The sequence below is a fragment of the Hypomesus transpacificus genome, unplaced genomic scaffold (assembly GCF_021917145.1).
Source record: "Hypomesus transpacificus isolate Combined female unplaced genomic scaffold, fHypTra1 scaffold_256, whole genome shotgun sequence".
NCBI classification, from domain to species: Eukaryota; Metazoa; Chordata; class Actinopteri; order Osmeriformes; family Osmeridae; genus Hypomesus; species Hypomesus transpacificus.
The window spans coordinates 89,222-101,244 of NW_025813783.1; the positions used below are offsets into that span (position 1 = coordinate 89,222).

The 12,023-nt window shown below is 48.5% G+C and overlaps 2 protein-coding genes across 2 annotated transcripts; one reads left to right on the forward strand and one right to left on the reverse strand.

The window, feature by feature from the left end:
- Positions 1 to 4,776: 4,776 nt before the first annotated feature.
- Positions 4,777 to 8,933, reverse strand: LOC124462857 (serine/threonine-protein kinase NIM1). The gene is made up of 6 exons (XM_047014530.1): positions 8,912 to 8,933; positions 6,961 to 7,254; positions 6,090 to 6,358; positions 5,648 to 5,821; positions 5,245 to 5,541; positions 4,777 to 5,106 (listed from the first exon to the last, which is right to left on the reverse strand). The coding sequence occupies exons 1-6, from the start codon at positions 8,931 to 8,933 to the stop codon at positions 4,837 to 4,839; spliced, it is 1,326 nt and encodes a 441-aa protein (XP_046870486.1). The 3' UTR covers positions 4,777 to 4,836.
- A 582-nt stretch (positions 8,934 to 9,515) lies between these two features.
- On the forward strand, positions 9,516 to 10,742 carry pole4 (polymerase (DNA-directed), epsilon 4, accessory subunit). Its single transcript, XM_047014531.1, has 4 exons — positions 9,516 to 9,876; positions 9,989 to 10,073; positions 10,170 to 10,211; positions 10,420 to 10,742. Exons 1-4 carry the CDS (start codon positions 9,655 to 9,657, stop codon positions 10,431 to 10,433), a joined length of 363 nt encoding a protein of 120 aa, XP_046870487.1. The 5' UTR covers positions 9,516 to 9,654; the 3' UTR covers positions 10,434 to 10,742.
- The last annotated feature ends 1,281 nt before the right edge of the window (positions 10,743 to 12,023 follow it).

The following is a 12,023-nucleotide window of genomic DNA, read 5'->3' on the forward strand; positions in this document are numbered from 1 at the left end:
ACACATTTTGTCTTAGTAGGAAGCAACCGACCCAGAAGGATGTTATTGCAAAAGTCGTAAGTCTTGTCAGTTGAGGGCCAGCACATTTCACATTTCAACTCGAACAAGTAGAAACGAGCCGCATCTGGCACCAAGGAATGAGGCAGAAACTTGGTTGTGGGAGTAAATGGATCTCACTGGAGATCAGAGGAGATAAAAGCATACAACCAGCCCGGGGGCAAAGGATGGTTTTACGTGTTGAGTGAGAGGAGAGGCAGTTTGTAGACAACGATTCTTATTTTTATACATGCTGAACTGTACGTTATGGAGAAAGGGGTTTACACAAGTAGCCTATTTATGATCTCCCAACACATCCAGCAGATATCAATCATCAGTTTAATTGACACTACTGCTCCGTACATCGATACATGTTTTACAATTGCAGTAGATAACATGTCAAAAGATCTCGAGTTTATATTTTTTTTATGGAGTCATATTGAATTTATCGACTATGTAAGCCTAAATCTAGGCCCAAATGTAGGCCCATTACGTCATTTTTGTCTAAGAGCGGTCGTCTCTTGTCAAACGGTGCCCCCTGCTGGTCTGAAGTGCAATTGCAAGTAGGCGACATTGCCCTTTGGAAACCTATTACATGTCTGAAAAAGCATACAAATTACTTTATAAATATTTTAACGTTACGTCATAGTTATGTATTTCAGATATAGACTTAAAAAAAAATACTATGCGTTTGAACTCTTTTGGTGTGATATCTTTTCACACTCCAGATTACACAGCAGCACTAAAGCATTTCTATAAAATGCTTACGTTGTCATTTGTCACTTCATAAGTAATATGCAGCACTATAACAGCTTCAGTGCTTATAACATACATTTATAAAATCCCCCCAAACATTTTTAAACTTGGATGTTATCCAAATGTTTCACTAATGCATATTTTTCCACATAGATGTACGCTAATAAAACGGTACACACAAACTGTACATAATATTTACAATCAGTGCAACTGCAGATGTGATTAATTACATATTTAAATGTAATCGATGTTGAAGGCATACAAGTGTTTGAGGTTTCATATCAAAGTTCTGTAAATTCTCTCCTCTTGGTCCAGTGTTCGGTCCTCCTCAGGCTAAAGATAACCTGCCTAACCTTGTGATTCAATATGGAGACAAAGACTGGTGACATATAGATAATCCTCCGCCCCTGCACTTCCCTGAGTCAGCTGTTCTGTCATATACCGCCAGGACAGAACAGCTGACTCAGGGAAGTGCAGGGGCGGAGGGGTCTGTGTTATGGTTAACTCTCTCTGGGCTACGGATGTAGCGGTATTAGCATCTCACTGCTCTCCGGTCCTTGAGCTGCTAACTGTAAAAATCAGACCCTTCTATCTACCTCGGGAATTCACTGCGGTCGTCATGAGTGCAGTCTACATCCCCCCCCAGGTAGACAAGGCCGCTGCTTTGGATGAACTGTATGGGATTATCAATGGTCTGGAAAATGTGCACCCAGAGGCAGCCTTCATTGTTGTTGGTGATTTCAACAGAGCTAACATGAAGAAAGTCCTGCCCAAATACTATCAGCACATTGACTTCTTCACACGTGGAGACCAGATCCTTGACCATTGTTATACAACATTCAAGGGCAGTTACAAACCCCTCCCCCGCCCTGCCTTTGGGAAGGCTGATCACACCTCCATTCTTCTTCTCCCCGCATATGAACAAAAGCTCAAACAGGTCAGACCGGTTGAGAGGTCAGTTCACCTATGGAGTGACGAGTGTGTGGCGACCCTCCAGGACTGCTTTGACACCACTGACTGGCTGATGTTCAGGGACGCAGCAGATGGGGACATTAACGAATACTCAGACACTGTCTCCAGCTACATCCAGCACTGCATTGATGACGTTGTCCCCAAGAAGGTTGTCCGGTCTTTCCCAAATCAGAAGCCCTGGGTTGATGCCGCGGTCCGGGCCAAGCTGAGAGCCCGTACTGTCGCCTTTAATTCTGGGGACCCTGATGAGTACAGGAAGGCCAGATACGACCTTCTGAAGGCCATCAAAGCAGCGAAAAGGGCCTACAGGACCAAGGTGGAGTCCAGCTACCATGGCTCTGACCCCAGGCGCATGTGGAGTGGACTTAAAGCCATTACAGAATACAAAGGGAGAGGCTACAATGAGACCCAGTCTTCTGTCCTACTGCCAGACGAGCTGAACTCCTTCTACGCTCGCTTTGAGAGGGACAGTGAACCCCCTGCAGTGGAGCTACCTGAAGGCCAAGCCAGTGGTGTGCCTACACTAACTGTAGCTGAGGTGAGGCTATGCTTTAAGAAGATCAACCCTCGCAAGGCACCTGGCCCAGACGGCATATCAGGTAGGGCCCTTAGGGGCTGCGCTGACCAGCTGGCAGGGGTCTTCAGTGACATCTTCAACCTCTCCCTTAACCTGTCTGTACTCCCCACCTGCTTCAAGAGGACCACCATCATCCCTGTGCCCAAGAACACCAAGGTCACATGTCTGAATGACTATCGCCCAATAGCACTGACCTCTATCATCATGAAGTGCTTCGAGCGGCTAGTCAAATCATTCATCTGCTCCTCGCTGCCCCCCACACTGGACCCTATGCAGTTTGCATACCGGTCCAATAGGTCTACAGACGATGCCATCGCTCTGACCATGCACACCGCTCTCTCCCACCTGGACAAGGGGAATACATATGTGAGGATGCTGTTCATTGACTACAGCTCTGCATTCAACACCATCATCCCCTCCAGACTGGTCTCCAAGCTTGTGGACCTGGGACTAAGCACCTCCCTCTGCAAGTGGATCTTCCACTTCCTGACGGGGAGGCCACAGGTGGTGAGAATCGGTGACCGCACTTCATCTGTACTGATCACCAACACAGGCACCCCCCAGGGCTGTGTGCTCAGCCCTCTCCTGTTCTCCTTGTTCACCCACGACTGTGCGGCTACGCACAGCTCCAACCTCCTCGTTAAGTTTGCTGACGACACAACCATCGTGGGCCTCATCTCTGACAGTGACGAGTCAGCCTACAGAGAGGAGGTTGACACCCTGACATCATGGTGCCAGGACAACAACCTCTCTCTTAACATCAGCAAGACCAAGGAGATGATTGTGGACTTTAGGAGGCGGCAGGAGGAGGAGCATGCACCCCTATTCATCAATGGATCGGAAGTGGAGAAGGTCAGCTGCTTCAAGTTCCTCGGGGTGAACATCAGCAATGACCTCACCTGGTCTGTTCACACGGACAAGGTGGTCAAAACGGCCCGTAAGCGCCTCTTCTTCCTGAGGAGACTGAAGAAGTTTGGTATGGACTCAGTCATCCTTACTAACTTTTACAGATGCACTATAGAAAGCATTCTGACTGGTTGTATCACAGTGTGGTATGGGAGCTGCACAGACCGGGACCGCAAGGCCCTACGAAGTGTGGTCCGTTCTGCTGAGTTCATCATCGGCAGGAAGCTCCCAGCCCTACAGGACACCTACCACACACGTTGCCTTAGGAAAGCCAGCAGGATTCTAAGAGACTGTTCCCACCCATCCTTCAGTCTCTTTACCCCGTTGCCTTCTGGCAGGCGTTACCGCAGCATCCGGTCGCGCACACGCAGACTGGACAACAGTTTCTACCCAAGGGTCATCAGGCTTCTCAATGGACACTGATATGGACATTTTTACTGCACACTAGTCACTTATACACTGTCACTTTCAGCTACTGGTTGCTCTTTCAGTAACATTGCACTACTGTACCTCGCCACCAGGCTCCTGTTTGGTCATTGACAAAGTCACTGATCTGTAAATTTGCACTACTGCACTGTACTCCATTTAGGTTAGATTAGTTTATAGGGTTGTAACAGGTTTTTTTTTTTTTTTTTTTTTTTTTTTTTTTTTTTTTTTTGTGTATTAGGGTTAGTATAGCGTACTATTTATTGTTATCTGTAATTTAGGAAGTTTTAGTGTTAGGGTTAGTATAGTCGTTTATTTATTGCTATCTGTATATTTAGGAAGTTCACTTATCTAAGCTCAGCATAGATGTAAATTTGTTCTGTGTACTTATATGTTATGTTATGCCAAGTGCTTGCGTTGTCTTGTCTTAAGAATTTCAGTGCCCAGTCTAACCTTGTGTTGCTCTGTGCACCTGACAAATAAAAGACTTGACTTGACTAATCGTGCGCCATAAATCTACCCCAACAAGTGGTATACGAGGATGAGTTTAGCCCATAGCTAATGCATGTGTGCATATATTGTGCTCCAAAGTAAAAAAAAAAAAGAGTTTTACTATGGTTTTGCATCCCTGTGGCTGAACACAGCAGGGTCAAACAATCCATGAACTGAAACCAAACGTCCACAGCCTGAGAGCGTGTAAGCCTCAGAGCAGGAATGAAGAGGATTGGACGACACTGACCGCTATCATCTTGTGCGTCAGTTATGCTCACAGCTTACCATGATGCAATTCACTTAACAAGCCATGGCTAGTTACAGAGTGGATAGAGATAGGGGGTCAGGAGGAGAGGAAGATATGTCACAAAGATATAAGTTAATAAGGTAAAGTGATGACCTCTAGTGTTCATTAGTGTCTTAAGCTAAACCCATTGTTTTCCTGCTGTCACCTCTCTCTCTCTCTCTCTCTCTCTCTCTCTCTCTCTCTCTCTCTCCCTCCCTCCCTCCCTCCCTCCCTCCCTCCCTCCCTCCCTCCCTCCCTCCCTCCCTCCCTCCCTCCCTCCCTCCCTCCTTCCTTCCTTCCTTCTTCAAGCACAGATGGTGCTGTTTACCTGAGATTCTCCCGACTTCCCGAGGGTGGAGCATGCAGTAACTGCGTGTGGGTTAGTCTATATGATCACACAGACAGACGAGGGGTGGTGTTTCACCACGGTGGCGACTCCTTTGGCCCCGTAGTCCTCAGGGTAGAGAGCAGAGTACCCCACCGCCTCCCCCAACCTCCTCTTCTGGGTCCTGTGCAGCAGGATCCGGTAGGTGCCCGTGATGGGACTGCGGCTGTCTTTGCACTCATTGTTCTGAATGTGGATCGCTATGATGCCCACCTCGGCCAGGGCGCTCTTCACCTCCTGCTGCTCCACACACAGAGGCTGGGCCTGGGCCTGGGGCTGGGCCTGGGCCTGGGGCTGGGCCTGGGCATGGGGCTGGGCCTGGGGCTGGGCCTGGGCATGGGGCTGGGCCTGGGGCTGGGCCTGGGGCTGGGCCTGGGCATTGCCCTTGGCCTGGGTGGGGGTATCTGCAAAGTGTTCTGGGGTGACTGGCATGGGGCTGTAGGGCTGTGGGTACTCGATGCCCCTCAGCCAGCTGTTGTTCATGATCTGGGAGAGGGTGGGGCGGTCGACCGGCACGGGACGCAGCAGGCCTTTGATGGTGAGCTGGCAGGGGTCGACCACGTAATCGGGGACGGTGTAGGCGCCCTGCAGGATGCAGCGCTTGAGCCGGCCCAGGTTGTCGGCATGGAAGGGCATGGAGGCCGTCACCATGAAGTAAAGCAAGACGCCCAGGGCCCAGATGTCAACATAGCGCCCCACGTAGCCCTGAGGGGGAATGACATCGTCATCTTTCATTATTTCTTACCCCCACCCATCCTCCCCTCCCCCCAGCAGAACAAGTTCTCAGCGTCCTTCTGAACAGAGATCTCACCTTGTCCCTGAAGAGTTCAGGGGCAGCGTAGGGTGGGGAGCCACAGAAGGTGTCCAGGACCTCGCTGGTGCCACTCACTGTGCTGAAGCCAAGGTCTCCAACCTTCACACAGTAGCTGGTGGTATAGAACACGTTCTCAGCCTTCAGGTCCCGGTGGACGATGTTGGAGTCATGCTGGACGGAGAACACACGGGAGACGATGAGAGGGTGCAAGGAAGCGGAGAGAGAGAGACACTGAGACATAAAGGAAGGAAGAGAGAGAGAGACACTGAGACATGAAGGAAGGAAGAGAGAGAGAGAGAGAGAGAGAGAGAGAGAGAGAGAGAGAGAGAGAGAGAGAGAGAGAGAGAGAGAGAGAGAGAGAGAAAGAGAGAGAGACAGAGAGAGACAGAGAGAGACAGAGAGAGAGAGACAGTAAGTCAGGGATGGTGTTGGGGCCTACCATGTGTTTGACAGCTGACAGTATTTGGGTGAAGATGAGCTTGGTCTCCATGTCTGACAGACGTCCCTTGCTGATGATCCTGGTGAACAGGTCTCCCCCACTGCCGTACTCCATGACCAGGTACAGCCACTTGCTGGTCTCCATCACCTCGTAGAGACGCACCAGGTTAGGGTGGGACAGCTGCTCCATGCAGGAGATCTCAGAGGTGAACAGGTTCTGGTGCTTCTTATCCAAACGCAGTTTGTCCATGATCTTGATGGCGACTCTCTCTTTTAGAGGGGGGAGGGGGGGAGAGGGGGGGGAGGGGGGGGAGAGGGGGGGGAGGGGGGGAGAGAGGAAGAGTTGAGAGGACCTGACAGGGTGATGAGACCATAACTGGACTAATTTAATTGGAATCCTTTCCGAGTCTTACTGTGGTCGTACAAGAATGTGTCTTGAGACCCCCTGCACACACACACACACAGACATACACACAGACAGACGAACACACACACACACAGAGACGCACACACACCACATTCTCTCCTGTGCTATTTGCCCGGCAGTCAGAAATTGAAGAGATGAATAATACAAAATGAGGTGAATCCCTCCTGGGGGGTGAAGGGGGGCCTGGGATAATCAGAGGTGCTTATCTGGGCGCCCACCCTCTGTCCTGTAGTATGCAGGCTCAACCTGTCTAATACTGCACACCCCTGGAGGCAGGGGCTGTGTGGGGTAGTCAGGGAGACCGGACATAGAGGTTGTGTGTGGGGTAGTCATGGAGATGCGGACATAGAGGCCGTGTGTGGGGTAGTCATGGAGATGCGGACATAGAGGCCGTGTGTGGGGTAGTCATGGAGATTCGGACAAACAAGTGGATCCTCTGCCTCACCTTTGGTCAGGGCGTGGATGCCGAGGCGGACGTGAGAGAAGTTCCCCTCTCCGATGTCCCCGCGTAGCTCGTAGAAGCCCACCCTGCGGCCCAGGATCAGGTCGTTCACCACACGCTCGTTGTGCACCATGTCGTAAACCACGCGCTCGAACGGAGTCTGCCTCATCCTCTGTTCGGTGGTCACCTCCGGGATGAGTCGGGCTAGCGGCCTCACCACCTTCTCCACCGGCGCCTCAGTCTTCTTCTCCTTCTTCTCCTCCTTCCTTCTGGGCCATCCCTGTCTTGATTGGTTGCCTGCAGCCACCGCGGGAGAACAGAACAGAGAGGGGGATGTTTTGTAAACGGAGCACACCATGCATGATGGCTGACTGCCTGCCTGCCTGGCTGACTGCCTGCCTGACTGCCTGCCTGCCTGGCTGACTGCCTGCCTGGCTGACTGGATCCCTGGCTGACTGGATCCCTGGCTGACTGGATCCCTGGCTGACTGCCTGCCTGTGGTGATGGTGATGTCCTGTATGTGACAAGACTCTTACAGGACTGCAGTGGTAATGAGATTGACCTACATCGATTTCCCACAGGTATAGCATGTCACTGTGACTGTGTCATCTCAATATGCATAGTGACGTCTTGTGAATAGGACGTCATGGTTCACAAACGGCTGGTCAGCATTATTATAACCTCCAGTTTCAAAGAATGCCAGTGACTGTGTGAAGGCCTTCTAAACCACTAACAGAAGTGTCATATCTAAAGTAAAGTGTCAATATTTAAGAACAGCAAAGTAAAATCATCTCAGGTTCCTCATCGTAGCTACGTGGGAGATCTAAGGTCATAAGGGGTCACCTCGGGTCATCAGAGATCAGGGGTTATGAGATGGATGTCTCCAGTCAAGAGGTCAGGGGTCAGGGGTCAGACATCCAAATCTCTTTAGAGAATCAGACAGTCAGAACCCCCAGGTGTTGTATTTGGAACTTGGTGTTTTGAAACTTAAATACAAATGTATTTCTTTCCAGTAGATTCAACTAAATGATAACTGTAGTCCAGAAGATATGTCACCCTTATAAACAAGGATCCCATATACTTTCAAATGGCCCCTGTCCTACTGGATCTAGCTGTTATAAGCACCACAATCTTCCACTCATTCAGCACAGTCACAGACAACCACAGAGGTTACACAACCATTAAGGCCTTACCTAGGGTTCTAAAGGTCAATGATTGGATAATTCAAGCACAAATGAAGAGTTATCCTTGCGCTGAAGAAAACATCTCTCACTCTCTGACCTGCTGTTTCTGCTGCAGGTCTAAATTCAGAGTCATCCAGGGCCCTGAATGACCACATCAATGGCATCCTGTGGTGCCTGGGTCTGTGTTAGAAACCCTGCCATTACAAGGCAGGATTACAGTTCTGTTTATAGACGCAGTGTTGTTAGTGCAGTCCAAGAGGATTATTTAATGCCCTAACTGACACACTCTGTGTGACTAGGACAGTGGAGAAGAATGCAGCGCATCTTATACAAAGCTCAGTTGAAGCACAAATCTGATTTACCGGTTGGAGTCCTGTCAGATTTGTTTAACATTGCCAATCGTTTTTTTTCATATCATCCTTCTGATGCTGTCTGTTCATTGAGAATTCTGAGACACAAACAGGAATAATTATGACAAACCTATCATATCAAGTTGCAACACTGCTTTGAAAACACAAACCCTGCCCCCAAAACTACAGTAGATATCTAGCTACATCCCGATACATCAAAGAGCATAAACTATTTCTATTACTCCATCAGATAGTAGGGATCTAAATAAACTGGGCAACTATTCGAGATATAGACATAGTTGTGTGTGCTTTAGTACATTAACTTCAATCTTATTTCATGCCTGAACAAGCTGCCATCCTTTCAATAATAACATCTACCACGAAATAAAATGATAATAATATTAGTTTGGAACATCTTACCTGAGAGCTGTGAATCTTTCATGCCTCCACCTCGAGGCTTTGGTGTCGTCTCAGAGGCAAAGGTGAACGGACTGTCTATGATCCTCACCGACAGACACTAAACCAACCCTCCGCACTCAAACCAATCCTATTAGGCCCGTGTATTAATATCCATTAGAGTCCCTAACAGGAACATGTCACGTAAGACTGAAAATGCTGCACGGGCACTTCTATAGGACATTTTAGATTATATTATGATTGTATTTCAGGTAGAGCATTAGTTTTGAAGCCCTATGGATTTCTGTAGTAATATAAAATAAATCTAATAGAAAACATGAAACACTTATTTTCTTATAAGTTGTCACTTTGAAATACACTTTCAATTGCTTGATGTAAAAAAAAATTGGAGCAGGTCTGAAATGTAGTATTGTGTAGTATTACTTGATTTACGCACTCGAATATTTCAGATCGCAACATTTGAGAACTCCAGAGTTTTGAACACGCATCTATACTTCAAGGTGGGTTGATTGGCTTACATTTGAGACCAATAGCCAGTCCGTGTTTATCTATCCGGCCAATCGTACAAACCGAAAAGATGGCGGGAGAGGCGGGACTTCTGGGTGCTGCGTTGACGAATGAGGATACATTCTGAGCACAAAAGCACATGTTGATAGTAATGTTATGGTTCGGCTGTCGTAAAAGCTAGCAAGGTTCAAGCTTCAAGCGTCCGAAAAAAAAAAAACCGTTTGTTTACTGACCAGAGCATGGCAGCAGTTGTGGAGTCGGACCCAGACCGGTGTGGAAGCGAAGAGGAAGGTCGGGGCAACGATACCGAGGAGGAGAATATTCAGCCACCGGGGCCCATTGTAGCTCCGCAGAACCGCCTGGTGAAGTTACCGCTCTCCCGCATTAAAGCTCTGATGAAGGCAGATCCTGACGTGTCTCTCGCCAGTCAAGAATCCGTGTTCATCATTGCCAAAGCCACGGTAAGCCATCAGGACCCCCGAGGTCATTAAACTTCGTTATTGGAAGCTGGTTAGCTAGTTGAATTGTCGGTTCGAGTCTAGCATTGACAACACATTGTGTTGCTTCTCTAAGGAACTATTCGTGGAGATGATCGCTAAAGATGCGCTTGTGTACGCTCAACAAGGAAAGCGGAAAACGTTGCAAAGAAAAGATCTTGGTAGGTATTAATATGGCCCACTACTCAAAATCTCAAAAGTATTGATAGTTGTAACTGATATGTAAACGATACTTTGTAATTCTCTCCTCTCGAAAGATAATGCAATAGAGGCCATAGATGAGTTCGCCTTCCTTGAAGGTAAGTTACTTTAACCAACAGGTCGTGTCACCTTAGCCTCAAATCTGTGTTGACTGACTGTGTCGATTTATTTGAATAATGAAGTCAGTCAGTTGAAATCAGCCCTGCAACAGTGCTCATGTTGTGTTGGCAAACTGGAATCATTGACTGACTGACTGATTTGTTTCCGGGTGATATTAAAGAATCTGGATTTTTGCTCTTTCTAAAGGTACTCTGGACTAGACCGCCTCTCATCTTCTCAAGGACTCTGATGGTAAAACAGATGAATCTGCAGCATGTAAGATATCAAGACTGATATCCAGTATGTTTGTATCATCTGCTTAAATGTTGGTGTCAGTCTGCGACACCGTCCTCACAAGCAGGGCGTGTGTAAGGCTCTTTCCTTCCTCCTCCAGGCCTAGTGGGCCCAAAGTGAACATCCATCGTTTCTACTTTGTACTCGGACATGCTCAGTCTCCCCATTTTATAATAATATTTGTAAATATTGTGAAATCTTATGTTGGAATTAAATCATACAGATGTTTTCATGTTCTTTTTCGGAGTGGGTCGTATTCATTTTAATTAACCACTTTATTATGATATATCTTGTGGTGTTGAATTTTGGACAACTAAATTACTGTCTTTGGTAACCGTTTTGAAACATTGGAAACACAAGCGTTCCATTTTCATAAACCAATAATCTTGAGAGAATCCTGCCCCAATGAATGACTTACAGACCCCTTAGACACAATGCTTTAAAGTGGTTCTCCAAAATGTCCATGTAGACCAGTCCTGGGGAGGAGGAGGGAGAGACCTCCCAGTCCTGGGGAGGAGGAGGAGGAGGGAGAGACCTCCCAGTCCTGGGGAGGAGGAGGAGGAGGAGGAGGGAGAGACTTCCCTGTCCTGGGGAGGAGGAGGAGGAGGAGGAGGGAGAGACCTCCCAGTCCTGGGGAGGAGGAGGAGGAGGAGGAGGGAGAGACTTCCCTGTCCTGGGGAGGAGGAGGAGGAGGAGGAGGGAGAGACCTCCCAGTCCTGGGGAGGAGGAGGAGGGAGATACCTCCCTGTCCTGGGGAGGAGGAGGAGGAGGGAGATACCTCCCTGTCCTGGGGAGGAGGGGGGAGAGACCTCCCTGTCCTGGGGAGGAGGGGGGAGAGACCTCCCTGTCCTGGGGTAGAGGAGGGAGAGATCTCCCAGAGTTTTTTTTTAAGGGTAATACGTCATCTTGGGTCTCAGCTGAAACCCTCTCCCTCCCCAGCGAGCAGGAAGCACCAGCACACGTGAGTGTGTCTGACATCTCCCCAGAGAGTGAACGAGGCCTGCACGTCCATAATCAAAACGGCAGAATATGAGATTTGGGGGGTGGTCGTGCCAGGGCAGATACACACATGCCAGCCAGAGTGCCCATGTTGGTGGGCCCTTCTGCCCGAGCAAATTAAATTGATCTGCAGGAAATCAAGGATTGGCTAAAAACACAATGTTGTTATGCTCTATCTGCACATTCCGGAAAGGAGCGGGCAACGTCGATGAACGAGTTTAGTTGTGCACAGGAATATAAAGACCACATCTTTTATCAGTTATTCCCCTTTTAGGTATCAAGGTAATGGAAAACATTCCTTTCACTAATGATGAAGTACTTCTTGAAGTAATGTTTTCAGTAAGGGTCTCTTGCTGACTGACCGGTGTTACGCAGCTCTGGAGTAGAAGCTGCCCATCTCTGGTCATCAATCACCCAGCAGGACCAGCCTGCCAGGGACCTCTGTCCTCCACAATAACTCAAACAAGCTGTTTGTCTCTGGCAACCTGTGTTGAGAACATCCCCCGGCCAGAGAATCT